Below are 27,913 nucleotides of genomic sequence, written 5' to 3'. Positions count from 1 at the left end.
GTCTGCATAAGTCCATGTCCGACTAAGTCTTGCCCTTCCTCCTCGTTGTCTTCGCCATTGACCGTCTGGCGACCCCAATAAACAAGCATGGTTAACACAGTCGTCCGTATATCTAACAACGGATCCCTGCTCTTCGAACCTGAAATCGTCGACCGTATACACCCTTAATTCTACCTCTGGCTTTCCTTCATCTCCTGTATGTATCCCCTATCGTTCTCCAATGAAGTGGAGGTGTTGACCACGTCTAGGTATCTACCCCACACCCTCGTCTCCCGTCCATGTCATCAGACTTTTCGAATCTTTTCTCGCTCGCCCGATCCAAGTTGCATGTGTCCGTTGGGAGTAAGGACAATGTCAGCTTGCATCGCTGGGTGCTCCTCAAAAATTCCATCGTACGGTCTTCTCACTCCGCTGCTGAAGCTCCAGTCGAAACCGACTCTCCCCACCACGACTTGGACCCCGACTCTGACAGTGAGCAAGACGAAGTGATGGTCGAACAGGATTCTTTCATGTTTCCCGACGTTGGGAAATGTACAGAAGAATCGCGTTCCTCTGTGGACCACTCGGAAGCTCAGTGGTTCAATTCTCTGTGGGAAAGCCTTGGTGACGATGACGAGGACGACTTTAGTAGTTCTGGCGTGCAGGTGTCTGTGCTACCGGCGGATGACGATGACGATGCTATCAGTCCATTGCCGTCTCCCATGTCCTCGTCAGACGATCTCACTAATCCAACGTATTTCGCCACATCCATGACATATTCGTATCCATATCCTGTACCATATCCTCCCTATCATCCTCCACTTATCTCCCCTTACCATTTTGATTCCACTGTTGACTCCTCTCTTTCGGCTGGGTATGATGAACCCCTACCTTATTACGATCTCGACGATGTAGAAGATCTTCCTGTTCCAGATGCTATAGAAGACACCTCTGATGACGAGTCAGACGCGCCGACGACACCATCATTGGACCAGTCGACTTCGCTGACGCTTGACCCGGCTTCTATTCCATTGCCTACAGGACGCAGCAGGCTCAGGCATACAGATCCACACGTGTATAGTGACGCGGACGACTCTTTCTTCAAACCATTCGAGTTTGATGCTCTTCCATTTTCCCATGTCCTTCCTAGCTACTTCCTCCAAGAATGTTGAGCATCATCACCATAATCATCTCTTGCCGTCGTCGTATATAGGCATTATTTACTTGTACGTACATGCCCTCGTTCCTCTGCTCATCTACAATATGCACCCGTGCACCTCCTGTTTCTTTGTTTTTGGCTATAGACATCTGAAGGGTTCTTTGATTGTGACTAGTTGATTGAACAGCAAGAAAAAATGAGGAGACGGCGATTACGCCTTTCCTGGGCGAGCTTCGGCCGATGCATCGCCATGCTGAGCGGAGGAGGAGGAAGTGATCTCCGAAGACCAAGCATCAAAATTGGATATAGGGAGGTACTGGACTGATGTGTTGTTAAAAGCAGCAGGCCAGACGTGGGACGGAGGGAATGAGACTGATATTAGGAAAGGGACTAAGACAGATGCAATGAAAGATGCAATTAGTAAGAAAACAGGCATCGTACCATGAGGGAGTGAATGACTGACTCACCAATTCGGCAGAGATATGGAACCCTTGCTTCGAGCTCGCGAGAAGGATTGCTATTCGAGCCTCAGTTCTTCTGCACGACATATGGGGACCACGAAGCTGCCATTCTACGTACCTTTCAACGTAATCACCGAGACGGTTGCAGATAAGGACAACGTTTCGCAGAGTGCTGTTGTGCTTGAGTATTTCTTCATGAAGTTCCATGTCGCAATGAGGCATATAAAGAAGGGTAGGGCTCTTGATCGCATAGCCTTCGCTTTCCTGTAGAAAATGAAGAGCATATGAATATCTGAGACGAACGAATGTGAGCATTGACGTGCATTGTTCTGAAACACATTCAGTTTCTGTTCTTCAAAGTAACATAGATCTTCCTCCGTGAATACAGGATCATACAAGGAGACCCGTGAGCGATCCTGCGAAAAGAACACATGATATTGGGGGTGGATATCTATATGGTAGGTACACACACTATGTTGAGGGATTTACAGATAAGAAGCAGAAAGGCGAGTTGCGCCCGACTATTTGGAGACGAACAAGGACTTCCGAGGCCAAGGCATAATACGTCAGGACACTCGTCGTTGTGTACGGCACTGAATGAGTCCCGGACAATTTCTGACAAGCAATGGTCGGTGGAGACGAAAGTAGGCAATGGAAATGAATCCATACGAATGGCAGAAACCGTCCACTGGTCGTTTTGAAGATCCTGTATGGTACGTTCAACAAGATCAGAAACGGACGGTCTGTGCCTACGAGGCCTGTTTTTTCGCTTCCTTTGTGATGGCACTACAACAAACTCCATGGTTGTCGTACAAAGCGTGACCGCGGCAGCTTAGGTACGTCCTGCAAGATAAACAAGAGCAAATACGAAACGACCTGGTTCGTAAAAAGCAAAGCGTCGGCTAAGAAAATTGACTTTGAATATTTGAATATATTGGCCCCGATGACCTGAGGCTGTTGTTGTATTGAATCACCCGCAGGTCTGGATGGGCCCGGAGATTATATGTCTTTTTTACTAAAATACGAACTACAAACTGTTCTGTACCCAAAGGTCGTCACCGAGATAGGTAACAGTCTCGACGCCGACGCCTTTGTTTACGTTCCGGATCTCTTCAGTGCTCAGTTTCGTGATACCTACTCCCACCGCATGTTCCTTCCCTTCAGCGTAGATCGCAACCGGAGTTCCTGCAGGCAACGCCTCGTCTGCGGGGGGTAGATAGCCACCTGCAGACGTGAGCCCAGGGCACATCATATGGGCTCCGGCGAGCAGAAAGCGGATTGCCCCACGATCGACCTTGACGTTGGGCAGGATGTAAGGATCTACAATTGAAGAAGCATTATACTTTGTTTTGTTGGCTCCAACGCCCCCCCGCAGGGGGCAAGTGACTGCGTGACATACATTTATGAAGGATCCTGAGTGTTGGGTAGAGCGGACCATCAAAGTGCTGGAACAGAAGAGGCTCCCCGTGCACGGTGTAGATCGATATATGTTCTCTGCTAACATACTTTCTCTTAGCTAGTTCTTCTTTCTCACAATGTTAGACAGCATCTACCATTTGACGTGCACCAAACCCTCCTTCTTTGGCCATATAGCCTCCAGCGTTTCAGATTCAATCTTCCATTGGGACAGCACCGTTCCACGAATTGCTCTCTGCACTGATGATTTTACAGGCGTGTGGCCAGCTACATCAGACGACGGAGAAAATCTTTGAATTTTGGATCAGCGTTGTATGTCAGGAGCGACTGGAACGACTTGCTTTTTGAACATGAGCCAGCAGATGAGTGTTTGTGACAATTTGATTGATGACACAATGATCAGATCGAGCTTACTATTCATTCGAGTTGGACCCTAGCTCTAACTGGAGAAAAATTGCAGTATTGCTGTATCAATACACGCGTTTTCATCGCGGAGAAGCAGGGGAAGAATAGGTTGATTGGAAGGAGATAACGATAAAGACACCGGCATCTTCTTGCGATGAACATGGCGGACGCACTGGACCTAATCAAATCAGTACCGCAGGTTTGGCCAGCCTAACGTATTTATTTAGCAGCCAACAGATGGCCAGCACGTATGGGTTCGCGGCTCCTTTTCCTCGTTCCTCGCAACATGATCCGGGTACCAAGGCACATACCACCTACCCTTACAAGTAGTGAGCAGCACTAGCCCACACGACACCAAAATCGCTTGAACAATCAAATTCCCGTCAGGATACTCTAAGCGCCAACTATGTGATGACAGTTCCCGGGCTCTGGTCAGCAGACAGGGAGACTTGATATCATCATGGACCAAATCAACTTGAACCGCCTCAAAGATCCATGGCCAGACTCAGTAAAGCGCCTGGACATGACGAAGGGTAAGCTCCGATTTTCAACTCGACTTGCTACGATAGTCTTTCTCTCTGACGGCTCAATCCCAGCATGCGTGCCAGTAGACTGTCGACAAATCGTGCTATTCAGGCACCGCTCATCGGCTTGCATTACAGCTGTCGTCCGTGGCACAGTCAGACATCACCGTCACCGTCTTTTTGTGCATTAAACGGAGCAAGTTTGATAAAGAAACGCTATGGCAATACTCTCTGCATCCCTTCGGCATAGCACCAGTTACTTGGTCGACTATTGAAATCGAATCCAATTCACATCCAAATCGTAGTGTACAGATAATTGAGTATCATTCTACAACTAAGCTAGTGTTACATGCGTTACAATCGAAAGCAACCAGAGCCAGCAGGCACAGTAGACAAGAGAATTATAAAAACGAATTTATGAAAACGGAGTAAAGTAAGTAGTTGAGTAGACGTGAATCCAGTACTAGTACTGCCCATGGTTAAATATCTTCATCTTTATCCTCTAGTTGTGAAGGTTTAATCATTCCAGGAATACGCATGTGCATTTGTCGTTCTTCTTCAGCTCTCCTCTGCGTCTCTGCCTCCCGCTCTTCGAGGAAGAGCTCCGCATTGTCGCTGTTGGAGAACTCCTTCAGCTGTATGAGGAAGTCTCGTAGCGCTCCCTTGAACCGGTTGATATCACTGTGATATTCGCTGAGGTTCGCCACGAAAGTCTGCACTTGGATTCTACAGACAAAGTCGTTAGTACGAGATTCGCCTGTGCGATACGTAGTGCCACTTACTGTGGAACATGAGGGAAAGCTGACCGCAGCAAATTAATACAATACTCGCGAAGACCCAATGCATTTGTCGCATTCGGATTAGTCAACTGCGACGGATCAAACAGCGGTGCTTGGATGATGTTGAGCTCCACGAGCTGGAACAGTCGTGCAAGTAGGACAGTCTGGAGCTTGAATCCACTTTTATGATCAGTGTCCGTCAAGACAAACAAGATGTCTTGGACGATGCTCAGGAAGTATTGCTGGAAGAAGGCTTGGCTGACCGCAGGATCTGCGGCACTCGCAAAGTTATTTACGACTTCAAGGCAGACTGAAGGACAACTTCAGTCACTGCGAGCCACAGATAGAAGGTAACATACGATTTAAACCAAGATCGGATATGTCACGCATAGTGTGCTTGATAGCCCAGTTAATGCTATCGATGAATAATTTAAACTGAGGCGGTGGTATACTCAGAAGTGCTGTTCAACGACAAGGCCTCAGCCCACGATCGGTCCACACAGCAGTCAACGTACCAGGGAAACAGTTCAGATTAATCGTCCGCAAAACTTTAAAGAAGCCCGAGCGATGTTCTGGATATTCTGAAAAGTCTTGATTGATCATATTCAAAGTTGGTTCAAACACCGCGTCCAATATGGCAGGTACTTGGGGTGTTAACAATGGCTAATTCTGCATTAGCACATGTGAACATGAAGCAAAGACAAGCCACGTACCCCGAGACGAGCAGTGATCGTGTTCATGACATTCAAGACTTCAGCATCTCGTGCTGCAGGAACATTGCGATTGTAGTCACCAAGAATGGCATCCAATAGAGGAGGAATGAAGCTGCTGTTAACGGACTCAAGATCTTCCGCCTTCCTGATGTACGTCTCCATAAGCTTCAAAATTTCCTTCTTCACGGTTCTCAGTTGCCGTATTTTGGGTGTTTTGGTGGCAAGGGACCCTACAAGTTGCAATCAGTACATACAAAGCACCCCACGCTCTGACAAGTACCTTCTTTCGCAATGGTTTCGCTGATGATACCGCTCACAGCTTTATACAGGCCAAGCATATCGAGGAAAATACGGCCAACTTGGGGCAGGTAAAAGCTCCCAATAGACGTACACGCCGAAACGTTCGTTTTCAAAACGTTGGCCAGAATTTTGATGTTGTCGGTGCTCGCCAGTACATCCATGCTTTGCGATGCTTGAGCCATAAGTGAATCCCACTGTTAATAATGGTCTAAGTCGGTCTACAGAGCGAGCGATGGCAACTTACAGCATTGTTAGGGAGCTCCATGAGTTTCGCGATCAATTTCTCTTGCTGTGGCTTGTTAGGCTGAGCAGAAATCATGTATCCAACAGCCTCGTAGAATGTGTGAACTTGCTGAGGCGAAAGATCAACTGTATTCCGATGCAAAAGGCGTAAAATCTCGTCCACGAAAGGTTCCGACTCTCCAGACTGTTGCATGACGAAATGGCGTCGACATTTCTGTGCAATTTTTATGAAAGTATCACAAGCCATGTCTTGGACACCTATAGATAGTACTGAGAATGACAGACTTGCGGTGTAAACCTTTTGCTTACCTTCGTGACTTTCATGCATGAACTCGAAAAGCTTGTTGACTACGGTCTTCAAGAACTTCCAATGTGCCTTCAAAAATCTAGGATACTGTCCGACAATGTACATAATGTCAGACGCGACAACCGCCTTGTTGTCCTTCCCTCGCTTGATTTCACAGAGGCCAAGAAGGTCCTTGATAACGGTGACCAAAAAGCGCTTCTCCGTTTCCTCGTCTGCGAAGGTCAGAAAGAGACGAATGGCGTGTTAACAAGGGACTTACTCATCGCTCCAGAGATAGAGCCAATAGCCCAACATAGCGTATTGAGATTTTGCCAAGACCATTCGGAGCCATCTACTTGTTTTGCAAGCTTTTCCGTCAAAATGGTCTCCGTGTCCAACACATCGAGATGTGTAAGGTAAACAAGGAGTTCCCGCATAGATTTGTACAAGACGATGGTGTCACTCTCTTTCATGAATTCGCGGACGATTTCACCCTCTTCGTTTTCGACGATGAGAACCTGGTGCACGTACATAAATTAAAAGAATTTCGAGGATAGTGAGAATTGCTTACTTCTTCGGGCTTGACCATGCGTTCAATGACCACTAGCCGTAGATTGGAAAGAACATCACTGTATATGTTCTTTCTCATAGGCATTCCTCCCAGCATGCCCTGACCATTCGTCCCACCTAGATTTAACCCCATTAACAACCCAGAGTCCCCGATAGGAAGATTTTGCAGCTCGTCATAAAGCTCTGCGACGAGCTTCAGCCAGTACTCGAGACAGATTTTGAATATCTCTCGCTCATCGACTTGAGAAACCTTGACCATGTACAGATGGGCATTAAGAAGAACGTCACGATTCTGCTCTCCTTCGATGGCGCGTACGTGATTAGAAAGGAAGTTGGCGAGAAAAAGGGAAAGATTTAAGACGAGTTCCTGACTTGAATCTCCGGAGTTAGCGTATGCTTGGGCGATGTTTGTGCTTGGGGGTATCATCCGATTCACGGACGTCATGACCATAGCAAAGAGAATGACAAATTTAGGGTCATATTCCGGTCCGACGTTAAGCGCAGCTATTTCCGCTAGACATTTGAGGGTGATATTACGAAACTCCGGCGTCTCCAAAAACTATAACACGGCGTCAGTACTAAGTTATTTGAAAGGAAAGTTTGCACAGACGCGGGTCAAAAGGAGATCAATGACTTTTGTCTCGAAGATATATCCGAGTGGTATCCAATTGAGGAATCTGAGCAGGGTTTCCAGAGTTGCTTTTACGAGGGAAGTCTTGTTGGCTTCCTCCAATACTTCGGAGCAAAGCTTGAAGATCTCAGAGAATTCGCCACACATCTGGTTCTTCAGATTCTTTATCTTCGTCTGCGTCATCTGCTCCGCTGAAAAGTCGAAGATCTCCTCTGACAGTAGCTTCAGGATGACCATATTGTTTTCACAAAGCGAAAGGCTCGTCTTTGATGATTCCACGAGTTCTGAAATGAACGTTGGCCAGTTATGCGGCCATTCTTGTTTGAGAATCTGACGGAAAGTCAAGAGTGAACGGAGCACAGACGACAACGACATGCCTGGACCAACGCAAGGTTGAGCTTATTGACATACGTCTTCTCTTTCCTAGACAGCGTTTCATCAGACGCCACGCCAACGTTGACTTGAACGATGAAGTTCCTGATGCCTAGTGATGGGATGAACAGAGGTAAGCTATGTGGCTAAGACAAGGCAGTTGCAGGACCTTGTCGTTGCTCCTCGGGCAATGTCTTCCACCTCGTAGTGATCAGTTTCTCAAGGATTTGAAGACCGATATACTGGGATACAGTCAATGAAGACACATTTCGAAGTAGAATGCACGAACTTTCGTTTGAGGATGCGATGATGACTCTAGTATGCTCGGAACTCGCACCCAAGCGTCTGGATGTTCTTGGAACCGAGTTAAGATTTGTTGAGCCATTTGTTGCTGTGTAATTTCAAGTCTTAGACCGTAGCTGGTGCAAGAAAGTGGATCACCGTACCTCTGCCCCGGAGCCAGTGTAGAAGGCCATCACGACCTGGTCCATTAGGGCTACATCGAACTCTTTATCGAAGTCGAGAATGCCCTATGAGCCCAGCGATAAGGTATCCAGAAGGATCAGACGAAAGCCACGTACCTCCATGGTGGGAATGAATAGAAAACCAAAGGTGCAGCCTGAGCCTTGGTCGATTATCGAAGAGGTAGTAGATCGGCTGAGTAATCAGCCAAATAAGTACAACAGCCGCACCACCAATCAACAAAATTGATAAAAAAATAATTGCTCTATCCATAAATGTGAAATAATAATAATTGTGGTAGGGTAGGGTACTGACATACTACAAGTTCTGAAGCGGTATGTGGGGGGTGATTTCAGTAGAAATAATGGCAACGAAGCAAAGAAGATAATGATCCTATCTGGCAAGTCTCTGGCTGCCATTGTCTCGTTTCCCTGTAGAACTACTTGCTCGAACATTGGAGCCAAACATTGTAAAACTATGATCACAGTCATCGGCCCACTGACTTCCAGTCTTAGACGATGCGGACATCATGCTCTGGAGAATTTCTTCAACGTTATTTGTCGAAGGCTGGTCAAGGATATCTTGTAGACCAAATGACACGCTTCGCTCGAATATTTCGCTATCACGTATTTGGTCGACTTCGCAGCGAAGGTTGTGCAGAATTCGTTCGTACAAAGCTAAGATCAGATGTGAATCAAAGATCTGCCACGGCGACTAGACGTGCTCACATTGCTCACTGCTCGGCGTGGTTGGCCGTGCAAAGAGTACATAGCATTCAGCCTTTTCTTCGTCAGCTCTCTGTCTTCCTAGTCCAATCTTTTCCTCCCATTTCCGTTCGAAAGCTGACTGAGGTAGCTCATCGTCAGAAGGCGACGTTTTATCGTGACACGTAGAGCCTATTGAACTGGTTGGGGAGACGGCCCGAATGCTTGTATCGTACTCCATGGAAGAGATGACAGTGCCAGTGATGAAGTCGGCAGTGCCGACACCGCCGAGCTGCGATTCTTGGAATCACGTGCTTTGTGACCGTTCGTGTCGCGTATTGAAATTCATTCTCCGAATCTTTCTTCCTCTGACCACCGCGAAATGTCCATCGACGTTGATGAAGCCATGTTTGTTCTACTTTTCCCTCTTGGCCATATCTGATACTCTTATAGTAAACTCATCAGGGACATGGCGACCATGATAGATCCTGATGAGGACTATCTTTCAATTGCAGAGACGAAAGACAGGATTGCTACCTCTAAAGCCGATAGAAAGAAAACGGTAGACGATGCCCATGCCGATTTTAAAGGTAAGAGGTACTTCTTCTCCTGACATTCTTGCTGCCACCGTGTCAGTATAGCCCTTGCTAAAACTCTCGACGCTGCACGAACATCATCTACACGACCATCCTCCGTACTCTCTGCTGAAGCCCATGCATCTGCCTTGAATGAGCTGGATGTATCGGGCCTAACGTTGGGGAAAGCTATTAGCGGCATGGAGGGTCTTGTTGCTAGCAAAGAGGCAGAACTCTCTTCTCTCAAGGAGAGAGCGAGACAGCTTGAAGATTGTGACCCTGCCGCTGAGCATGAACGAGAGTTGGATAGCACTGCGTGAGTACGCCGCTTTAATCATTCACCTCTTGCGGTCCTCATAACATTCTGCAGTCTACGACTGAGAATCTTCAAAGGTCTTGGATTTGAGCCCATTCATGACAATAAGGGAAATCTGACCAAGATGCTAGTCGGTTAGTATTCCGAGTTGTGACAACAGCAGATCTATCAATCCATTTCCAGGCTCATTGACAGGTGATATCCAATGCGTTCAGTTCGATGGGAGGCACACAGAGGTCGAATATACCGAACAACTATGGACAGCGGCCATATCTTAATCTGAATAAACTTAGGACAACTTGTGATCGTTCAGTGCATGCGACCCCATAATGTGTATAATAGTCCATTTAGTTTATTAGAAACAAGACAAAACAGTATCATAAAAGAGAACTTAAGTTAGATAGAAACATGAATATCTTTTATGCCTTCATAGCGGGGTTCTCCTGCTCAAACTGTGTGAAGTACTATCAGTGTTAACATATTCAGTCTGTGCTCGAGATGCTTACACCTGGCTTAACCTTCCAGAACTTCGTGTCTTTACTTTTCTCTCCCACCTCTCGCACCTTGGCCTCGATTGCATTCTTTTTAATCTTGTGTGTCCGCAAGTCTTGGTATATGGCCTCAACGAGGAACGTTAGGTTAGTTGTTTGAAGTGCATTAATCTTGGAAAGCAATAGCGGTAGGTGGGTCTCGGGAAAAACTGTCTTTGGAGGAGGTGCTACTTTCTTTGGCACAGGATCCTTTGGAACGACCAATGGCTGTGTAGCCATGTTGGAGGACTCCTGTGCCTTGGTAGTCCGAACAAGGACCGAAGGTACAGCGAATCCACGATCATCATGCCTGGATGCGGCGACAAATGTAAACGGTGTCTGTTGTGGCATTGAGCAAAACGTAAAAGGATCAACAGGAAAAGGGGTATCTGAGGAGATGAGAATCAATCTCAGTGATGAAAGTTCATACGAGACGCGTACCATTGAAAAGTCTGATGCGATATGGCTTGAACGCGTCGTACAGACATTCGCCGATAGCATCTTCCCAACAAGGGCCTCTAGCGTAAGGCACTAGAGGGACAACCATCTTCCTTTTCTTCGGTGGTTTGTTTTCCGTCGCTTCGGGCTTTCGTTTGGACACACGACAAACGTCGGGTATAAAAGACGTTTCTTTATCTTCCAAGGGTGTTCCCGGCTCTCCGATGTCATCGTCCACAAGCCAATCATCCATATCTGAGTCGAAATCCTCTGCTTCTCCCTCGTCATCGTCATCGTCGATCACGTCGTCTGCTTCGCCAGGTGGTTCTTCTTCCCATTCTTCGCCACTGTCATACGCGTAATCAAACTCTAAAGTGTCTTTATGAAATGGTGTTCGTGGCCCTATTGTTTTTGAGCTTCGTGTCCATGTCCCGAAATAGCCAGGCCGGGCATCATCAGCGAATATGAAGACCTTAGCGGGTACACTTGCACGATCACTAAGCTTAGAGAGCAGGTCGCGGACAAGTCCGGTGTCTCCAGTTACCTCCGCTTCAGAAAGCCGGGTAACCATATCTCGAACTGAAACAGAGCTATACGCTTTGAATGGCGTAGTCCTACGGCGTGTCAAGGAAGGTGCAAGTCCTGTAATAGAAGACAGAATATCCTGTAGACGCTCTATTCACTGTCAGTGAAAGTATTCCTCTGCATGATAGAGTCCCAACCTTGGGATGTCAGTTTCTCAACCTGAACTTCAGAAGATTTATGGCATGTAGTTAATGTTGGTGTTTCCTCGTTGTCGTCGTCAATGACTATAACATTATTTTGTGAACCACATGGACGGTGTTTTTGGAGGAATCGATTCCATGGGGCTAGCTCTGCATCCTTCTTCAGTACAAAGGGCTTGAACATGCGGTCGAAATCTGATATCGCAGTCAATGAACTCGTGATTCGTGTCTCTGACTGGTTGCTCGTGGAAGGAGGAGCAGGACCTTTAGGTTTACTGAAGAAGGTGACCATCAGAGAGCGGGATTTGTTCTGTGATTCTTTTTCTTTTTTCTCTTTCTCCGCTTTCGCAGCCTTCTTTTCCGATTTCTCTTTGTCCTTCAAAATAGTTCAGTGGTAAGAATTGGCTGACAGTCTAAAGCCCGCGCCTTTGCTGCTCTCAGGGGATCCACAGGCTTCTTGGAGCGTTTGCTACTACTGCCACTACTCTGGTTGTCCGACTGCTGGAAAATGTATGTGAAGAGCGAATGCAAATGGATGAAGAGGTCTTACCGGTTCCTTGGATAATTCTCGGCCCTGCTCCGGTTGTGAACAGAAGTGAACGGCGTCCTCCTGGGAGGTATTCGTAGGGAATGCTTGTAACGCGTCTCTTGCAGGAGAAATGGATGTTGTAGCGCCCTTGTAGCCAAGCATCGAATCCCGCTCTTGCTGTGGCAAAGCTTCAAAGAGCGCCTTCAACGCCTTTTTTGCCTAGATTTCTACTCAACAGTTGACCAGAATACTGACTGAAGTTGACTCACCTCAACTCTCTCCGCAATTCTAGCTTCCGTTTTCTCTCGTACAGCTTTGGGCAGCCAATCCTTATATTCGTCCTTCATTTCCCATCTCCAAACACACGAAGATGAAGGGATTTTGACTCCGGATAACACGTCTAAGCCATAGTTGTTGCGGTTCATCGTGGACTTGATGACAGCTTCAACGGCCGTCACAGGTAGAAGAGCAGATACATCTCTATCGTCATCGTTTTGGATGGGTAAGAGTTCTTGTCTAACATGTTTAGCAAGGACTTGCAAGGACTTATCACTGCAAAAGGTCAATTTGATACCAAGAAAACCAACGAGAGCTGCAAACCTTTCGAATGCCAGTTTGGCTACGACAGGCTTAGAGTCATCGGGTATTGTGACCAGAGGGTTACCACTAGATATGCAGCTTTCGAGAAGTTCGCGAAACTTGACGATCTCTACAACATAATAAGGCATAGTACAACAGAAGACAGGGAGACAGACCCTGAAGAGTCTCTGACTGCTTCTCAAGAGAGACGACCCTCTGCTTAAAAATGACTTTGTTGTTTCTAATTTCCACATTCAAAGGCTTTTCGGTCTTCTCTGGAGCATTAACATGCAGGTCAGTACTGTTGCAGCTTCGCGTTGGCCCGTTGACGCACGCGCTTCTGGATTGACTGGAAACGCGATTCAGGCCCAGAATTCAATAAGAAATAAAAAGAATGTTCACCTATGGTTATATTTGGTGTATTCATCGTGTCCTTGAACCAGAAACTTGGGCAAGGACGCGACAGAAAAGATGGTGTGAGAGCAAGAAAAGAGACGACAATTACGCAAGGTCACGCGACTGTGACAACTATGTCTTTCTTCAAACCTCAAGCACAGACGCCCAAGGCGCCACCGAAGCATGCCGTGGATCCTGAACTGCAACCTTGGGTAGAAAAATAGTGCGTTGCTACCCGCGATATCGTTTTATTGTGTCTGACGTCGACAGTCGACCTAAAACTATCGACGATGTCTCTGCTCAGGAGCACACAGTTGCCGTTCTCAAAAAGACGCTGACATCGACAAATGTAGATGTGCTCTGCTGCATTTTTGTTCTTATTAACGTGTCCTAGTTGCCCCATATGTTGTTCTATGGACCCCCAGGGACAGGCAAGACGTCTACCATCCTCGCCCTTGCCCGACAGCTCTTCGGGTACGCGTCCTGCTCAAAAATCTGGATTCTTTTCTCAGCAGTAGGCCCTATCATAGACCAGAAAATTTCCGCAATCGTGTCCTCGAGTTAAACGCGTCCGATGAACGTGGCATTTCAATTGTCCGTGAAAAGATCAAGAACTTTGCACGTCAAACCCCTCGCGCCCAAACTGTCTCCTCAGACGGCAAGGAATATCCATGTCCTCCTTACAAAATTATCATTCTCGACGAAGCCGATTCAATGACTCAGGATGCCCAAGGTGCCCTTCGTCGTATCATGGAAAGCTACGCACGTATCACGCGGTTCTGTCTCGTCTGTAACTATGTCACCAGGTGCGTTCACTCCAAATTTGACTTTGCGGTGCCAGTAAAAGGCTTGTAGAATTATTGAGCCGCTCGCCTCGCGTTGTTCCAAGTTTCGCTTCACGTCCTTGGATAATCAATCATCATCTAGTCGACTAATGCACATTGCTACTGCAGAGCACATCGCAGTAGATCCCTTGGTAGTCGAAACCTTGATCAGTGCTTCCTCCGGCGATCTTCGACGCGCCATCACCTACCTCCAGTCAGCTTCACGTTTGTCTTCGTCGACAAGCCCTCCGACTCCAATAACGCCCCGCGACGTCCAAGAAATTGCAGGCGTTGTTCCTGATGATATCATCAATGATTTTGCCAGTGTCTTGGGCATCGACACGGATCAGGCAATGAGCGATACCACCCCCAAGCCTGGCTTCAAAGGAATAAGATCGGCGGTGAAGGAGATCATTCGAGAAGGATACTCTGCATCTCAAGTATTGTCTCAGGTGGCTAGCTCTTTGTATCACTACATGTACCCTTGTCCTAACATGGTCTTGCCATAGCTACATGATATCGTGGTGCTACATCCGACCTTGAATGCAAAGCAAAAATCGCAGTGTGGTCTCATTTTCGCTGAAGCAGATAAGGCTCTTTGTGATGGAGCAGACGAGGAACTATGGATACTAGAAGTTGGCTTACATGTCAGTAAAGCCGTCTCTTAGTCTTCCCGCACGATAGGTCATTTTTTCCTACTGTACACCTAGATTGAGCTATTGCTCCGATCGAGCTCTATACGTAGTACACTGATATCGATAAGCCACACCGAACATTTGACGCGAGAGCGAAAGCATCAAGTTCAGTAAAACATTATGTAAATGCAAATATCGAGAACAACACAATACAACTGCCTATTTTTGGGGTCGCTCACCGAATACCGGCGGTGGCTTTTTGCAAGGCCCGTTTAATACCAAGCTGCGCCTTCTTCAATTCATCGGCAGTGGAATCCTCAATCTCCAGCTTCTCGAGAGCCCTCGCCAACTCAGCCTCCACCTGCGACTTAGCACCTCGCTTAAGCTTCATACCAATTTCAGGTGATGTGATGGTGCCTTCAACTTGATGAATATACGCTTCGAGATCCGACTTGGCTTCATGGCGAGCAGAGAACTCCTTGTCAGCCATCTTGAATTGCTCGGCATCTTTAATCATTTGGTCGATTTCAGCGGAAGAGAGACGGCCGACGGAGTTTGTGATACCTGATAAACACCATCAGTAAGAAATCAACAAGGGTAATCTCAGAAAATCATACTAATTGAGGCTTTGCGGCCAGATGCACGATCCTGAGCAGAGACCTTCAAGAGACCATTGGCATCGACTTCGAAGGTGGTAACCAATTCGGCCTGACCCCGAGGCATGGGAGGGATGCCGTTAAGCTCGAACTCTCCAAGCAATCTGTTGTCCCGGCACTGGGTGCGCTCTCCTTCGTAGCTGATGAAAGCGAGTTAGTACAAAAAGAGCAGGAAGAACGGTCAACTTACACAGGGAAGGTGACAGTGGTCTGGTTATCCTCGACTGTGGTGAATGTCCTGGATTTATTGGTAGGAATGGGTGTGTTGCGAGGAACGACAACACCGAAGACGTCGCCCTGCATAGCAACACCAAGCGATAGAGGAGCAACATCGAGAAGAAGGAGATCCTTGGTTTGTTCGGATGTCTGGCCAGTCAAGACAGCGGCTTGGACGGCAGCACCGTAGGCGACAGCTTCGTCGGGGTTGATAGACTTGTTGAGCTGACGACCGCCAAAGTACTCTGAAACGAGGGCCTGGATTTTAGGAATACGCGTAGAACCACCGACAAGAACGATGTCGTCAACCTTCTCACGGGGCATCTTGGCATCCTTCAAGACCTTCTCGACGGGGTCAAGAGTAGACTTGAACATCGCAGCGTTGATCTCCTCGAAACGGGCACGGGTAATGTTGGCAGAGAAGTCTTCACCCTAAAGCATGTCAGATTAGCCGGAAGGAATGTTTGATAATAAAGGCTATACCTGGAATAAGGAGTCGACTTCAACGGTGGTTTGCGCAACGCTGGAAAGAGTCCTCTTGGCACGCTCACAAGCGCTCCTTAGACGACGAAGGGCACGGGCATCTTCTGAGATATCAAGCTTTGATTTCCTCTTGAACTCGTTCTTGAAGTGTTCAAGCAAGGTGTTATCGAAATCTTCACCACCCAAGTGGGTATCACCAGCAGTAGCCTTAACGGCAAACACGCCCCCGCTGATGTTGAGAAGAGACACGTCGAAGGTTCCACCGCCGAGATCGAAAATCAGGACATTCTTCTCGGACTTGCTTTGACGGTCTAAACCATAAGCAATGGCGGCAGCCGTAGGCTCATTGATGATACGGAGAACTTCTAAACCAGCAATGGCACCAGCATCCTTGGTAGCAAGTCGTTGGGAATCATTAAAGTATGCGGGGACGCTGTCAAGAAGACATGAGCAATGCAGCCAACACCATCGAAGAACCATCATACGTGACAACAGCCTTCTTGACAGTTTTGCCGAGCTTAGCCTCGGAAATTTCCTTCATCTTCGTAAGGACCATGGATGAGATTTCCTGTGGGCTGAAGGTTTTGTCCTCGCCAAGGTAGTTGACCTTGATCAGAGGCGATCCGTCCTTCTCCACAACCTCAAAAGGCCAGTGGACGATGTCCTGAAGGGGTAAAAAGATGGAGTTTGGGGGGGGGGCCTCACTAAGTGGATAAATTTTTCATACCTTCTTCACATCGGGATCACTGGATACCAGGTAAGAAAGGGCAACATAAATGAAAACAGAAAAGACCCAACTCGAAACGACGACCAATGAGCCGCTTAGCATCGAAAACCGTGTTGCGAGGATTCATAGCAGCCTGATTTTTTGCGGCATCACCGATCAATCGCTCTTCAGCAGAGAAAGCGACGTAGGACGGTGTCGTCCGATTGCCCTCTAAGTATCAATAAGCACAATTTTGAGTCACGTCGAAAAAAAAAAGACGGCTCACGGTCGTTGGCGATGATCTCCACTCGGTCGTTCTGCCAGACACCAACACATCTACGTAGAACCCATGAACAGCGTCCAGACGGCATGAAAAGAGAGAAACATACGAGTATGTGGTACCGAGATCAATACCGACAGCGCCATCGAAGAGATCATCCATTTTTTGAAGAAGTGGGAAGGGAGGGAGGGGATTGGGGCACCGGTTGCGTTGTGGGAGGGAAGGAAAAAAAATAGGCTAAAAATTGATGGCTGAAGTAAGCATAAGCCGAGCACAGCCACCGCCGTTTTCTTATGCTTTCACATCACGCAGGCAATTTGGCCAAGCGATGTATACCAGTCAAACGATTCGCTCGTAGCCTGTACAGACTTTCTGCCACCGACAATGAGCCTGAAAACAAGCGTCTTGAGACGGCCCAGGACTGGACTGAGTTCCAGATGGATCGTGTGCAGCGGACAACACTGAGTGCGTCCGCGGTTCATCCCATTGATATATATTTATTAAGTTCTGTTCTGTCTAGTCAAGCTTATGGAACAGTATGGTTCCACCCAAACCCGCGAAAATACCTGGACACTACGGGATTCCCTTCGAAGGCCCCCAGCAGAAGCTACCTTGTCTGCCCTTCTCGCGACTGGAGCTCATTTTGGTCATGCAGCCTCCATTATGAACCCTAATTTCATGCCATATGCCTATGGTGTGAGAGCAGGCATTACCATCATTGACATGGATCGTACACTAGCTCTACTTCGTCGCGCGGTCAACCTTGTTCGATCCGTTGCTCACAACCGTGGACAGATCGTCTTCGTTGGCACACGAGCAGATATTCGCCCTGTGGTTGAGAAGGCCGCTCGACGTGTAGGACGCCAGGGATATCATGTCGGGGAGCGGTGGCTGCCAGGCACGTTGACCAACAAGTTCCAAATGTTCGGCGAGGAAACCGTGACCAAAAATAAGGTCGTGCCAGACCTTGTCATTCTTCTCAATCCTCTCGCAAACATGAATGCAATTCGTGAATGCGCCGTCGAACACGTTCCTACCGTTGGAATCATCGACTCTAATGCTGACCCCCGCCTCGTCATGTACCCCATACCTGCCAACGATGAAAGCACACGTACAGCCGAACTTATTGCTGGGATACTCAGCGTTGCCGCCAGAGAGGGCATTGCCATCAGGCAGCAAGTGTTGCACACACCAGACTTGTGGGAGATAGACGAGAGGATGAAGAAGACCATTCAGGCAGACTTACCTGATATTGACTTGGCCACCGATCCCTTCGCTACACATGACGACGAGTCTTCCCCTCAGAGTGGGTCCCAGAGAGGGCCGCCGCAAAAGTCCGACGGATATGGTTGGGATTATTGATACTGAATACACATTCCATTTTCTATCCCTACTACTTCTGTCCCTGTCCTCGCTGAAATTCGTGCCAATAGTCTGAAAGGTAAGAGTATAAGCTCCGAAGTCTCTAATAAAAATAGGAAGTTCTTACGTTCTGCTTGCTCTAAGGCTCGAACATTCCCTTTCAGCTTGTTGATGGTCTCGATGTATTCATCTTCCTCTTCGCTATCAAAAACTATCCCTCCTCCTGCTTGAAGGTATGCTGTACCATCTTTAAACACCATCGTTCGGATAGCAATACATGTATCCATTTCGTCAGCTGAAAAATCGAAACGGCCAACCGCGCCTGCATAAACACCGCGACGTTCTTTTTCAAGCGAGGATATGATTTCAATGGCTTTAATTTTGGGTGCACCGGACACCGTCCCTGCAGGAAATATGGAGCGAAAAGCGTCAAACCTAAAGCAATTATCAGAAAAGTTTCGGAAATCTGCGGCAAGCAAACCTGGTCAACCCTTCACGTAGCGTTCCAGAGACTTGAGACGTCAAATGTATTACATGGCTGAATTTTTCGACCTTCATGAGATGGTCCACCTTGACTGACTTAGGTTCGCAGACACGATTCACGTCATTTCGCGCCAGGTCCACAAGCATTATATGTTCTGCGCGGTCTTTCTCGGAAGCTGACAAGATAGCCCCTAGCTTAGCATCCTCTTAGAAGCAAACGTCAGTAGGTATGAAAACAGCAAACGCAGCCGCTGACCTTCTGGTGTCTTGCCGCGCCTTGTTGTTCCTGCTATGGCATGGTTAAACACAACGTTTTTCGCGACTTTGCAGAGCGTTTCAGGACTCGCGCCAACGATTTGCAGGTCTCCGCAGTCAAGATAAAACATGTATGGACTCGGATTGACCTGTCGCAAGTGCCGATATGCATTGAACGGATGCAGAGATGTAGGACGCGCAAGTCGTTGAGATGGTACAGCCTGGATGATGTCTCCTGCTACTATATGGCTTTTCAATTTTGTGACAAACAACTCGTATCCCTCCTTTCCCACATTGGACACACTTTCACTGCCAAGTGTGGTTATCGGAGGCTGGGGAACTTCGGGAGTAGTGTTTACCAGGAGGGCTTTGGCTAGTCTTCGAGCTTTGGCCACAGCAGTTTGATACACGAAAGACAAATTTCCGGTGCCAGCATTTTTGGGGCTGAACACATGAGATACGACTTTCAGGGTCTGGAATATGTGGTCGTATACAACGAGAGTGTCGACAAGCATGAAAACAGTTTCGGGTATCTGCAAGGTATCCTTGAGTTCACATGCCGTCTTGGGCTCGAAATGTTGGATACAATCATAGGATATGTAACCGATAGCGCCGCCGGTGAACGTGGGTATCTCGGGAATTTTGACATATTGGTAGAGAGACAGTTCTTTCTGGAGAATGGACATGGGATCGCCATTGTATTCCTCGCCAGGGCCCGTTTTGATTATTTTGAAGGGATCTAATAATATTTGAAAACGCCGCCATAAGAAAAGCAAGTGCTGCTCACCAGCGCCGATGAAGCTATATCGACCAATGCTTTCCCCACTGATACCAGATTCGAGAAGAAAGCTGTACTTTGAATCTTTGGCAATGCGCAGGTAGGCCATACATGGTGTTATCAAATCCGCTGGCAGTTCAACGTAGACGGGCACGCAGTTTCCTTGTTTTTCATCAACGATGAGCTGTTCAACTGTTTCCAGAGAAGGATATGAAGGTAAGCTCTGGATAAGGTCAATTATCTCAATAGCTCGAGGACCTGCAGTGACTCACTTGGATGTCCATCAGCGACAACGCAGAAGGGAACGGCGTCAATATAGGAGAAAATGGCAAAGACCAAGTACAAATACCGGTCAAATGTTTGAACGTCTAAGCGTGACTCAGTCGCGATCCAGCATGATCACCCCGCGATTTTCGTGTCGACAAACCGTCGAATCTGTCATTATCTCTGTTTACTGTCCGTCTGTCAGGGTGAGTTGCACGTCTGCCACTCCAGGCGTTTTCTGAAACAATTCCAGGCGTCGGACGTCGAGTTAAATGTCGACCACACTCTGTTCACGCTCCATATAAATCCGTATTTCTTGCGTGTCAATTTCTCTCACGCTTTACTTGAGGACGACAAGTCATCCGCGGCATACGATGGCGGAACAGGTTACCTCACTGTTGTGCTAACAAAGCAGACGCGAGGGCAGGAATTCTGTGATTTGGATCTTTTGGCAAAACTGTTGGCACCTCGCCCATTGAGCAATCAAGTCAAAATCGAGGTACTTGATTCGAGCCCTGAGGATGATTCTGATCTTGTTGCGAAAACCCAGGCTCTTAACATCGAGCCTGATGTATTGGAAGGTTTCCACTTTTTTTATACTTTCATGGGAATATATTGACGATGTTTACCAGCCGCTCAGAATGATTGGCAGATACCTCAGAGTGTTCCTGACCCTCTACCTCCATTGCATCTATCAACATCCTATGGCTTTTTGAATCGGCATTCTGGATTCTTCGTTCATGTTACTCACACTGAAAATGAAGTCAATGAATTAGGCGCTGAAGTGGAACAGTTGTCACCCGAGGAAAGACGTCATAAACGCATACAGCACGAGGATGATAAATGGGATGAAGAGTATTACATGTAAAGCCTTCTCTCGACTTCTGATGTAATGCAACCAACAAACATTCTAGGGCGGACTTCGCAGAGTCCAATAATATCGAAGCGTTGTTGTCGTGGTCCCATCCTCACATCAAAGCCTCCGGCGATTTCCATTTTACTGAGACCGAGGAACTCGTCATACTGAATCTGCCGCGAGTGGAGTGTAAGGCGCAGTTTCCCTCCTACCGGCCTTTACGTTGATCTGATATGCGGCAGTTCTCGCGACCGCAATGGAAACACACAATCTGTACTTAACTCTGATCAACCTATTATTTTCATATTCATACGAGACCCGGACCACGCACCATGACCCCACTCCCGAAAGTGCTTGGACCATCAGTTCACTAACACCCTGTTTCTCGGCGCTAGATCCTCCACCATACTACGATCAAACCCTCTCCCATGCGGACATCTTTACTCCATCTGAAATTGCTTCTACCTTCCTTGCATCGTATAGACGCAGCCTCGCCTTTCCCCTTTACCGCTCCTTTGCTCTGGCCGAGCGGTGTCGCTTAGATGTCGCCGAGCTGCTAATGAAAGGCAGAAGGACGCTGGCCCGATGCCTATTGGAAATAAAGGACATCCTGGACCATCATGAAGTCTATTATATTTACAGCAAAATATGGGTGAATGATTTTTGTGTCTGGATTCAAGCCTATGCGAAGTATGACATACTTCTGTCTCTACGATACCCGGGCTGACCATCATTATTCTAGGGATGAAACTCTGCAGCTATTAGGGAAATCCGTGAAATCCGCAAAAATAGCCAAGTCTTCGATTGGTTGGGATCTCGAACAACTTGAGGCATTGGTCCTTGATGCGCAAGTAAGGAGCTCAGACAGCGACGAAGATTCGGACGATGATGACATCTGATGGCCCTGCGCCAGTTCGAGGGCGTTGCCCACTTCCCGTCACAACCACCTATAAGTAGCTCTCCCAGTGAGGTTTGACGACGCCTTTAGGTTGATCGATTGACACGACTCGTAATCTCAATCGAGTCTCTACTTACAGAGCGTCAAATGCCGGAGCCGTGTTGTAGACATCAACTAGACAATACGACTTGATCAATGCATATACGCTGGATCTAACAAGGTCTTCAATCAAGTTTCCGTCCAGTTTTTAAAACGATTTACATATGTCTAAACTTGATTCTTCTGGCTCTAATGGCGCTTTCGGCACATGGACGATATGTCCACGAGTCTAACGGTATTACGATATTGTGCCAACAAATAATGCTCTATCGATAACATACCACCACTTGGGTTTCGCTGTATCTGGTATGTCTTGTCCCAGGCATACTAATCAGTCGAAATCATTCATGTTTGATGTCCTCTTATGTGCCACTTTACGATCCGATGACCGTCATTAGCCTTTCGTTTCGTCGTATACAGCACGTACGTACGTATTACGGTATTTGTGCATGTCGCAGGTTTGAACATAAATATCATCGCCGGATTACTTCCCCGTTCCGAACATTCGCCAAGTCCATATGCAGTGACGGATGTCAGATGCTCCACGTCGAAAGCGAATATTAATGCGAATGAATAAGTGTCCAACACATTACAATTATTATCCACGAATAAAACGAAATATGGCGTATTCTAAGCCGTACGGACAGCTGGCTTCCTGGCATGAGCTGTCTGCTCTTCGGGAACCACATCAAAACCACTCTGCCCGAGATCTGCCGGAAGGGTGGCAGTCTCATCCAGTGGAGATGATAGAAGACCTTCTTCTTCTTCTGGTAGACGGTTCTGCTCGGTGGTTATGGGTAGTAAAAATGGCGGAGTAGGAACGAGCCCGTTGAACATGAACTGTGACAAAGATTAGTCGGGGCTACTTCGTAAATCAGATGCAATATTACCGTGCCGTAGCTGTGTACGAAATTTTAGTGTACAAATAACTCGTGAAGATATGAAAACTTACACCAACAGTGAAAATCCGAGAACCTGTAACAATGAGACAGGCCACAAAAGTCTTTCCCAGCCCAGTCCCAAGCTAATTATCCAAATAGAAAGCGTCCTGCAGGTGTCCGTCAAAGAGCGAGCGGTTGCGCTGACATGCCGCGTAACACTGAGCCCGAAATAATTGAACAAGGAAATGCTGCATGCAATGGCAATACCAGAATACAACACAGAAGGTGTGTCAACCATCTGGTGCCAGCCTCGGGGGATATCAAAGAACATCGACTGCTTGGAAACGGACGGTATAGAGAGGATAGGGAGAATCAGCAGAATGGAAATAGCACCGAACAAGCCTTCATAGCCGACAGCGACCAGAGGGGGAACTGAATATTGACCTGAAGATTTAAGTCAGCAGATTTGATGAATAATACATTCAGGAAAATCTCGGTTACGAACCCATGATCTTCTCTATAATGCAGGTGGAATTGAATAAAGGAAACGTTACGGTAAGGAATGATAACGGACCTTCAATAACAAACTGAGTTGCCGTGCTAAGATGAATGTCAGTCAAGTATATCAGGTATCCATGACAAAATTAGCATTACAAAATTTGCGCAAAGAGGATGAAGAAGATGCCTAACGTGGGTTATTAAGAAGGCCTGCCAAATACACGGGAGAAAATCCATACCGACGAGAACAGTGGTTGCCTCGGGCTTCTCGTTAGGCTTTAGCGGCGGCAAGTCGGAGCTGGCTGACGCAAGCCAGGTTGGCATGGACTGTCCAACAAATTCTTTGACGGCGTCTTTAATGAGCGATCCGCTGAAACCGACTAAACCGACACCAGCCATAACCACAAGAAGGGAGACCCATCTAAGTTGAAATTCGACTTTAGAATGAGGAGGTACGCAAGTGGAAACAGGAGACTGAACTGGTACAACCAAAGCTGGCGACGAAGGAACGCGACGCTAAAGAAGCCAACAAACAAGACAAGGCCCCCCCGAGTCATTTGATAGATTGATACAGGTGTATACAGCAACCCGACATTCATCAGCTGTGAAAGTTGAGCTGAAACCTGGCTCAATATCACACAAGTTGCACACGTACAGTGGTTCCGGTGAGGTCACACGCCGCGGGAATCCATAGGAGCAAGATCTTGGCGCCAGTGAGAGTTCGAGGTGCGTTCTTGAGAGGGATAGACGCTCCGAGTTGGGAGTCGGTATCAAGATGGATAGAAGGTGTTCGACGCCTAGATTGTATCCACGTGTATAGTACGGGAAGGAAACCTTGGGACAACTAAGTGAATCAAGCGACCAAGGTACGAAGATAACACCTACATAGCATTTCTCCGACTGATACGGTTTATCGTTAACTAGACAACAAGAAGAGCGAGTATCAACACTGACCAAACATCTGGAGAGTCTGCCATACAGGCTGTTCATACAGAACACGATGGCTGACATCTGGGTCGTCACAGTTCTCGACACATTGCATATCCTAAACGTTGGTCAACAGGGGGCTACCTGAAGACCGGCTTGCATACCTGCCATTTGCTCCAAAGCGAATTACTGGAGCCCTAGAGAAGAATATTAGCATGATATAGAGCGATAATCCAGACGGTATACAGTAAGTATCATGCCTGCCAGGAGGAAGGGAATGTAGAGAGCATGCATCGAGGGCATTGTGGAGGACGGGAAGCGACGTAGGCAAATAGGCAATCGGTTTATTTCAAATTATTTACATAAGAACCACAGTTGATACGAAATAAATAAATAAATAAATACCCTTCTGTACTATATGGCTCCAAATCTCCTGCTTCTTGACGAACTTCTTGGATCTCCCACCGCTCCCCCCTCCCATTTCGAATGGTCCGCCTCATCCTAGGCTCTACGAAAGGTGCGTCCCCACGCCGTCGCTCGAAATCCGGTCTCTTATCCGTCTCTAGGCAATGGCGTACGTTACTTTCCCTACACTGGATACCTCGGCTTGACTCCAGTGAAGGTGGATGGAGGTCAGTCTTGTTCGTCTGCTCCATTCCGTCGCTGATGTGCCCCAGCGGTCCTCACCAGACTCGACCAGGACCTCAAAATGCTTCCAGCAAGATCCATCACTGTTTCCGTCCGGTGTTACGAGCTAGTCCTGGGCCGCGTTGGTGTCTTACAGTCAAATGTGTTGGTGGATTACACCAAGGTTCTTTGGGAAAAGCCAGAGGGCCAAGAGTATGGCGAAATTGGCGACCTCGAGCTTCCTTTCCGGTTCTCGATCCCCACCAAGGTCGGCGGCCTCAGCACGGCGTCTTTTGTGGAATACAGGTGTCTATGGCGTGTCGAAGCTAGTGAGTCTTCGTCTGCCTCATTTTCCTGCATTCCGAGCTGAATTACGACCAGTTCTCAACCATATTCCTATAACGGTCGTCGGTTCTCGCCAAGTGAAGCACGCTGAATTACCTCTAACTCGCTACGACACTCCTGCCAACTTCCTTCCTTCCCATCGTCGTCAGCAGTCAACATCTGTGCCTCTTCTCGACCGTCAGACTTCCAAGCCCCGTGCTCCCCGGATTTGTTACGCCATAAAGACTCCATCGTTTCCCGTTGGTCCCATGGACCTGGTGTCCGTCCACCTATATCTCTTACCTAACGATGCCTCGGTGTCGATTCGAAGTGCGAGCGCCATCATTGAACGCCGTATACACATCAACGAAGCTTCAGCGCCCTCGACGGTACCAGCATCTTACTCTAATACCTCCAGACCTACAAGTCAAGCCAACTTTGAGCATCACTCACCAACGCTGTCACCATTATCGCATTCTCCAATTTCATCATACCAGGACTCGCACCATAATACCCATGCATCTACATCATCTTCATCTCTGTCTTCTTCCCATCCTACTATCACCCCAAACTCAGTTTTCCCTTCGACAACTACCCTTTCTAGTGCCGAAAAACGGCCTCTGCTTCATGTCGGGAGTTCTTCGGAGAGTGCTTCGACCTCAGTCCCGCTTATACAGTCAGAGATGCCTCACGGTCGCACATCTGTTCATCCTGTTGCCGGAATGGAATCCTCAGGTCCATTCACTCGCGATCAGAACGGTATCCTTACCAAAACACTCACTGTACCATGGCCGGTTCCGAAGTCCAATAGCCGATGGGCCGTTGGAGAAACTGTGATAACCGATTTCGTATCCGTCAAGTTCTTTGTCCGTGTCAAGGTTAGTACATGTCGTTGTCATGCCTGCCGCTTCTCACATTAAAATGCATATAGGTTGTCGTAACCAGCCCTTCTGGCACAGAGTCCTTGGAGCTAGAAGAACGGGAATTGTTTATTGTGTCAACTAATGATGCAGAACGCCAGCTTGCCCTAGCAAACTACGAATCACTTCAGCAAGCGGCCCTTCGCTCAAAATCTAAATCACCCCGACGCTCCCGCCGGACGCACGATGACTTGCCGGGAACCCCGGTACCCCGTCCACCGTCCGAGCGATCAGATGGGCATACAGTTTCTTCCGGATCATCACGACAACCGACCAGTCACTCTGCGAAGGGTAAAGCGCCTATCCGTAGGCCACACACTAGTGCAGGCCCACGAGACATGTTGGCAAAGTTTTCTGTATCACGCCCACCTGAGCGCGAACCCGTGCCGTCGCTAGAAGTATTCAAGAGAATCAAGTACTATCGACCAGGGACAGTGGACTCTGGGAGAAGTGGGGGACAGTATCTGTATGCGCCAAGAATGAGCGTCGCTCCAAGTGGAAGCAGTACAAGCTCGGGGACAAGCAGCATGACGAGCATCACCTCCAGCAGTTCGAGTTGCCGAAGCTTAGAGGAAGTGAGGGAATGGGAGCAGGAACTGATGAGGATCGAAGTTCAGAGCCGGAGATCGAGTGACTTGATTGGCTTTGCATACAAAAGAAACCGACCGAGCACTAGCAATGCGAGACTACTTGTGGTGGCAGGGAAATCCTAGACTCACAAGTAGCGCTGAAGGGTGCTCTGAATGCTCTGCCAGGTTGAGTTGATTTACATAGCATTTATCGATATCTTTTTCGCATTTTGTATTGTTGTTAAACGTATATATGCTGTTCAGTACCTCGCTATCCTAGTACTAGTAAACGTCGATGTAACAATGTATTTTCTGGATTTCTGTACGCTGCCAGCCAAGAGGTTCGAGCCTCGCTGCATCAATTCCGAGTCGGAAAGAACAGCCGAGTAACAAATTTAGACTGACGTAAGAATTCTTATTTGTTCTGTTTCAATCATGTCTGCTCCAGGATTTCCTTGGTTCAGAGTCACAGGAGCAACAGCTGGCTGTAAGCACCCAATCTTATTATGTCCTGCAACCTTGCATCTCTGATATAGTGTTCTGCTCCATGTATACTTGTTATTTCACTTCCACCTTCTGTCGACATCTCGGAATTTCTGGAATACGAAAATCATCTTTCATTTCCATTTTGCGGGATCGCGATCCATGCATGATACGTCTGAATACGCGGTGTCTGCTTAGTGGTCGGTCTAGGCTACCTTCTTATGAAAAGTATGCGGGAAAATATACAAGTATGCCTGCGTATCTTGACGCTTCTCTCCAGCCACGGTTCCTACCGAAGAGCAGCTATACAGTGTGAGTCTGTACAGTCGTATTCACCGCTGCAAAAATGTTCATGCCTCTATGCAGAGAATGCCGCCTGACATGCAACGTAAAGTGGACGCTGCCCGAGCTGCGCGACTTGAAAGAGAAGAGCAAACTGCTCGGCAACTACAAGTGCAGGCGCGTACAGCTTGTTCTCTTCCCCGTTTTTCTTCCATTCATCATGCCTCTTTCCTATTTCCAACACATGTAAAACCAAAACCGCTGTCCGCGTTAATCCCTCTCCTTCGCCGTCTTCGCCTTAAACTATTTTTGGGATACCCTCTGCTGCTACCTTAATTTGCGCCGTTCCATGTATAGTCAGCACAGGATGATAGCGATCCCGATTTGCGGAAACCCATATGGGACCCTTCTCGCAGGAAATGAGGCTAGGGAGCGGCTGTACTACTGATGTATATATTATGCTTACGCTTTGCCGGTCCCGTCGAGAAAAAATTTGGGTATATGGGTCATCATTG

The 27,913-nt window shown here is 47.7% G+C and overlaps 14 protein-coding genes across 14 annotated transcripts; 6 read left to right on the top strand and 8 right to left on the bottom strand.

Annotated features, from left to right (window-relative positions):
• BT62DRAFT_1070407 (uncharacterized protein) lies at window positions 1-1,497 on the top strand. Its single transcript, XM_043178656.1, has 2 exons — window positions 1-196; window positions 249-1,497. Exon 2 carries the CDS (start codon window positions 279-281, stop codon window positions 1,149-1,151), a length of 873 nt encoding a protein of 290 aa, XP_043046166.1. The 5' UTR covers window positions 1-196; window positions 249-278; the 3' UTR covers window positions 1,152-1,497.
• Window positions 1,251-2,463, bottom strand: BT62DRAFT_17622 (SRR1-domain-containing protein). Its single transcript, XM_043179933.1, has 6 exons — window positions 2,269-2,463; window positions 2,072-2,214; window positions 1,923-2,015; window positions 1,718-1,863; window positions 1,606-1,655; window positions 1,251-1,528 (listed from the first exon to the last, which is right to left on the bottom strand). The coding sequence occupies exons 1-6, from the start codon at window positions 2,399-2,401 to the stop codon at window positions 1,350-1,352; spliced, it is 744 nt and encodes a 247-aa protein (XP_043046165.1). The 5' UTR covers window positions 2,402-2,463; the 3' UTR covers window positions 1,251-1,349.
• Window positions 2,464-2,536: 73 nt separating this feature from the next.
• On the bottom strand, window positions 2,537-3,459 carry BT62DRAFT_925217 (uncharacterized protein). Its single transcript, XM_043184753.1, has 4 exons — window positions 3,357-3,459; window positions 3,153-3,305; window positions 2,999-3,096; window positions 2,537-2,919 (listed from the first exon to the last, which is right to left on the bottom strand). Exons 1-4 carry the CDS (start codon window positions 3,434-3,436, stop codon window positions 2,627-2,629), a joined length of 624 nt encoding a protein of 207 aa, XP_043046164.1. The 5' UTR covers window positions 3,437-3,459; the 3' UTR covers window positions 2,537-2,626.
• A 777-nt stretch (window positions 3,460-4,236) lies between these two features.
• Window positions 4,237-8,490, bottom strand: BT62DRAFT_925215 (uncharacterized protein). Its single transcript, XM_043184752.1, has 16 exons — window positions 8,420-8,490; window positions 8,285-8,368; window positions 8,128-8,229; window positions 8,008-8,080; window positions 7,844-7,950; window positions 7,446-7,796; window positions 6,837-7,394; window positions 6,546-6,783; window positions 6,289-6,498; window positions 5,981-6,237; window positions 5,717-5,930; window positions 5,437-5,666; window positions 5,239-5,386; window positions 5,083-5,184; window positions 4,727-5,033; window positions 4,237-4,670 (listed from the first exon to the last, which is right to left on the bottom strand). Exons 1-16 carry the CDS (start codon window positions 8,423-8,425, stop codon window positions 4,424-4,426), a joined length of 3,234 nt encoding a protein of 1,077 aa, XP_043046163.1. The 5' UTR covers window positions 8,426-8,490; the 3' UTR covers window positions 4,237-4,423.
• A 52-nt stretch (window positions 8,491-8,542) lies between these two features.
• BT62DRAFT_17521 (uncharacterized protein) lies at window positions 8,543-9,279 on the bottom strand. Its single transcript, XM_043179930.1, has 2 exons — window positions 9,029-9,279; window positions 8,543-8,977 (listed from the first exon to the last, which is right to left on the bottom strand). Exons 1-2 carry the CDS (start codon window positions 9,243-9,245, stop codon window positions 8,694-8,696), a joined length of 501 nt encoding a protein of 166 aa, XP_043046162.1. The 5' UTR covers window positions 9,246-9,279; the 3' UTR covers window positions 8,543-8,693.
• A 107-nt stretch (window positions 9,280-9,386) lies between these two features.
• Window positions 9,387-10,286, top strand: BT62DRAFT_1070404 (uncharacterized protein; the record flags this gene model as incomplete). Its single annotated transcript, XM_043178655.1, has 5 exons — window positions 9,387-9,412; window positions 9,458-9,594; window positions 9,646-9,895; window positions 9,950-10,029; window positions 10,079-10,286. The coding sequence occupies 5 exons, from the start codon at window positions 9,387-9,389 to the stop codon at window positions 10,171-10,173; spliced, it is 588 nt and encodes a 195-aa protein (XP_043046161.1). The 3' UTR covers window positions 10,174-10,286.
• On the bottom strand, window positions 10,231-13,123 carry BT62DRAFT_1070403 (uncharacterized protein; the record flags this gene model as incomplete). The annotated part of the gene is made up of 11 exons (XM_043178654.1): window positions 10,231-10,347; window positions 10,402-10,814; window positions 10,867-11,538; window positions 11,586-11,964; window positions 12,015-12,086; window positions 12,139-12,336; window positions 12,387-12,669; window positions 12,718-12,826; window positions 12,873-12,971; window positions 13,031-13,045; window positions 13,099-13,123. The coding sequence occupies 11 exons, from the start codon at window positions 13,121-13,123 to the stop codon at window positions 10,315-10,317; spliced, it is 2,298 nt and encodes a 765-aa protein (XP_043046160.1). The 3' UTR covers window positions 10,231-10,314.
• Window positions 13,124-13,226: 103 nt separating this feature from the next.
• Window positions 13,227-14,584, top strand: BT62DRAFT_879898 (P-loop containing nucleoside triphosphate hydrolase protein; the record flags this gene model as incomplete). The annotated part of the gene is made up of 6 exons (XM_043182605.1): window positions 13,227-13,315; window positions 13,363-13,441; window positions 13,487-13,566; window positions 13,623-13,898; window positions 13,948-14,368; window positions 14,426-14,584. The coding sequence occupies 6 exons, from the start codon at window positions 13,227-13,229 to the stop codon at window positions 14,582-14,584; spliced, it is 1,104 nt and encodes a 367-aa protein (XP_043046159.1).
• Window position 14,585: 1 nt separating this feature from the next.
• On the bottom strand, window positions 14,586-17,054 carry BT62DRAFT_958645 (heat shock protein 70; the record flags this gene model as incomplete). Its single annotated transcript, XM_043188466.1, has 9 exons — window positions 14,586-15,115; window positions 15,169-15,347; window positions 15,398-15,855; window positions 15,907-16,339; window positions 16,392-16,570; window positions 16,634-16,652; window positions 16,705-16,843; window positions 16,899-16,948; window positions 17,002-17,054. The coding sequence occupies 9 exons, from the start codon at window positions 17,052-17,054 to the stop codon at window positions 14,787-14,789; spliced, it is 1,839 nt and encodes a 612-aa protein (XP_043046158.1). The 3' UTR covers window positions 14,586-14,786.
• A 131-nt stretch (window positions 17,055-17,185) lies between these two features.
• On the top strand, window positions 17,186-18,254 carry BT62DRAFT_998681 (ribosomal protein S2; the record flags this gene model as incomplete). The annotated part of the gene is made up of 2 exons (XM_043190745.1): window positions 17,186-17,357; window positions 17,413-18,254. The coding sequence occupies 2 exons, from the start codon at window positions 17,186-17,188 to the stop codon at window positions 18,252-18,254; spliced, it is 1,014 nt and encodes a 337-aa protein (XP_043046157.1).
• A 9-nt stretch (window positions 18,255-18,263) lies between these two features.
• On the bottom strand, window positions 18,264-20,299 carry BT62DRAFT_983636 (anthranilate synthase component). Its single transcript, XM_043189799.1, has 7 exons — window positions 20,288-20,299; window positions 20,043-20,240; window positions 19,780-19,993; window positions 18,994-19,731; window positions 18,736-18,943; window positions 18,382-18,689; window positions 18,264-18,326 (listed from the first exon to the last, which is right to left on the bottom strand). Exons 2-7 carry the CDS (start codon window positions 20,052-20,054, stop codon window positions 18,286-18,288), a joined length of 1,521 nt encoding a protein of 506 aa, XP_043046156.1. The 5' UTR covers window positions 20,055-20,240; window positions 20,288-20,299; the 3' UTR covers window positions 18,264-18,285.
• BT62DRAFT_879154 (SHQ1-domain-containing protein) lies at window positions 20,166-21,789 on the top strand (the record flags this gene model as incomplete). The annotated part of the gene is made up of 6 exons (XM_043182581.1): window positions 20,166-20,240; window positions 20,288-20,615; window positions 20,667-20,898; window positions 20,949-21,079; window positions 21,133-21,580; window positions 21,633-21,789. The coding sequence occupies 6 exons, from the start codon at window positions 20,166-20,168 to the stop codon at window positions 21,787-21,789; spliced, it is 1,371 nt and encodes a 456-aa protein (XP_043046155.1).
• A 466-nt stretch (window positions 21,790-22,255) lies between these two features.
• BT62DRAFT_925210 (uncharacterized protein) lies at window positions 22,256-24,525 on the bottom strand. Its single transcript, XM_043184751.1, has 13 exons — window positions 24,440-24,525; window positions 24,358-24,390; window positions 24,221-24,311; window positions 24,152-24,166; window positions 23,922-24,100; window positions 23,747-23,868; window positions 23,506-23,687; window positions 23,423-23,453; window positions 23,343-23,368; window positions 23,274-23,285; window positions 22,840-23,212; window positions 22,778-22,787; window positions 22,256-22,727 (listed from the first exon to the last, which is right to left on the bottom strand). Exons 1-13 carry the CDS (start codon window positions 24,494-24,496, stop codon window positions 22,518-22,520), a joined length of 1,341 nt encoding a protein of 446 aa, XP_043046154.1. The 5' UTR covers window positions 24,497-24,525; the 3' UTR covers window positions 22,256-22,517.
• Window positions 24,526-24,625: 100 nt separating this feature from the next.
• BT62DRAFT_989758 (uncharacterized protein) lies at window positions 24,626-26,965 on the top strand. The gene is made up of 5 exons (XM_043190176.1): window positions 24,626-24,710; window positions 24,760-24,825; window positions 24,871-25,149; window positions 25,202-26,022; window positions 26,076-26,965. Exons 1-5 carry the CDS (start codon window positions 24,680-24,682, stop codon window positions 26,775-26,777), a joined length of 1,899 nt encoding a protein of 632 aa, XP_043046153.1. The 5' UTR covers window positions 24,626-24,679; the 3' UTR covers window positions 26,778-26,965.
• Window positions 26,966-27,913: the final 948 nt, after the last annotated feature.

Source organism: Guyanagaster necrorhizus, assembly GCF_019112545.1.
Source record: "Guyanagaster necrorhizus MCA 3950 unplaced genomic scaffold BT62scaffold_1, whole genome shotgun sequence".
In the NCBI taxonomy this organism is placed as follows: domain Eukaryota; kingdom Fungi; phylum Basidiomycota; class Agaricomycetes; order Agaricales; family Physalacriaceae; genus Guyanagaster; species Guyanagaster necrorhizus.
This window is presented reverse-complemented; position numbering and strand designations above follow the sequence as displayed.

What these genes read in the sequence shown, in the direction of transcription:
- BT62DRAFT_1070407 (XM_043178656.1), top strand. Translation starts at nt 279, where the DNA reads ATGTCATCAGACTTTTCGAATCTTTTCTCGCTCGCCCGATCCAAGTTG.
- BT62DRAFT_17622 (XM_043179933.1), bottom strand. Translation starts at nt 2,401, where the DNA reads ATGGAGTTTGTTGTAGTGCCATCACAAAGGAAGCGAAAAAACAGGCCT. An exon ending in TGAATGTGTTTCAGAACAAT is followed by an intron (nt 1,864 to 1,922) that starts GCACGTCAATGC and finishes CATTTTCTACAG; the next exon opens with GAAAGCGAAGGCTATGCGAT. An exon ending in TCCATATCTCTGCCGAATTG is followed by an intron (nt 1,529 to 1,605) that starts GTGAGTCAGTCA and finishes CATCTGTCTTAG; the next exon opens with TCCCTTTCCTAATATCAGTC.
- BT62DRAFT_925217 (XM_043184753.1), bottom strand. Translation starts at nt 3,436, where the DNA reads ATGAATAGTAAGCTCGATCTGATCATTGTGTCATCAATCAAATTGTCA. An exon ending in TGCTGGCTCATGTTCAAAAA is followed by an intron (nt 3,306 to 3,356) that starts GCAAGTCGTTCC and finishes CAAAATTCAAAG; the next exon opens with ATTTTCTCCGTCGTCTGATG. An exon ending in GGTTTGGTGCACGTCAAATG is followed by an intron (nt 3,097 to 3,152) that starts GTAGATGCTGTC and finishes AAAGTATGTTAG; the next exon opens with CAGAGAACATATATCGATCT.
- BT62DRAFT_925215 (XM_043184752.1), bottom strand. An exon ending in GCCCGAGGAGCAACGACAAG is followed by an intron (nt 7,951 to 8,007) that starts GTCCTGCAACTG and finishes TCCCATCACTAG; the next exon opens with GCATCAGGAACTTCATCGTT. An exon ending in ATCCGATCTTGGTTTAAATC is followed by an intron (nt 5,034 to 5,082) that starts GTATGTTACCTT and finishes GTTGTCCTTCAG; the next exon opens with TCTGCCTTGAAGTCGTAAAT.
- BT62DRAFT_17521 (XM_043179930.1), bottom strand. Translation starts at nt 9,245, where the DNA reads ATGGAGTACGATACAAGCATTCGGGCCGTCTCCCCAACCAGTTCAATA. An exon ending in CACGCCGAGCAGTGAGCAAT is followed by an intron (nt 8,978 to 9,028) that starts GTGAGCACGTCT and finishes ATCTGATCTTAG; the next exon opens with CTTTGTACGAACGAATTCTG.
- BT62DRAFT_983636 (XM_043189799.1), bottom strand. An exon ending in CTACGTGAAGGGTTGACCAG is followed by an intron (nt 18,690 to 18,735) that starts GTTTGCTTGCCG and finishes TAATTGCTTTAG; the next exon opens with GTTTGACGCTTTTCGCTCCA. An exon ending in AGCCTTAGAGCAAGCAGAAC is followed by an intron (nt 18,327 to 18,381) that starts GTAAGAACTTCC and finishes CTTACCTTTCAG; the next exon opens with ACTATTGGCACGAATTTCAG.
- BT62DRAFT_925210 (XM_043184751.1), bottom strand. Translation starts at nt 24,496, where the DNA reads ATGCCCTCGATGCATGCTCTCTACATTCCCTTCCTCCTGGCAGGCATG. An exon ending in TGGCAGGCATGATACTTACT is followed by an intron (nt 24,391 to 24,439) that starts GTATACCGTCTG and finishes ATTCTTCTCTAG; the next exon opens with GGCTCCAGTAATTCGCTTTG. An exon ending in CGCCAGCTTTGGTTGTACCA is followed by an intron (nt 23,688 to 23,746) that starts GTTCAGTCTCCT and finishes ATTTCAACTTAG; the next exon opens with ATGGGTCTCCCTTCTTGTGG.
- BT62DRAFT_989758 (XM_043190176.1), top strand. Translation starts at nt 24,680, where the DNA reads ATGGTCCGCCTCATCCTAGGCTCTACGAAAG. An exon ending in TCCAGTGAAGGTGGATGGAG is followed by an intron (nt 24,826 to 24,870) that starts GTCAGTCTTGTT and finishes GATGTGCCCCAG; the next exon opens with CGGTCCTCACCAGACTCGAC. An exon ending in TCTATGGCGTGTCGAAGCTA is followed by an intron (nt 25,150 to 25,201) that starts GTGAGTCTTCGT and finishes AATTACGACCAG; the next exon opens with TTCTCAACCATATTCCTATA.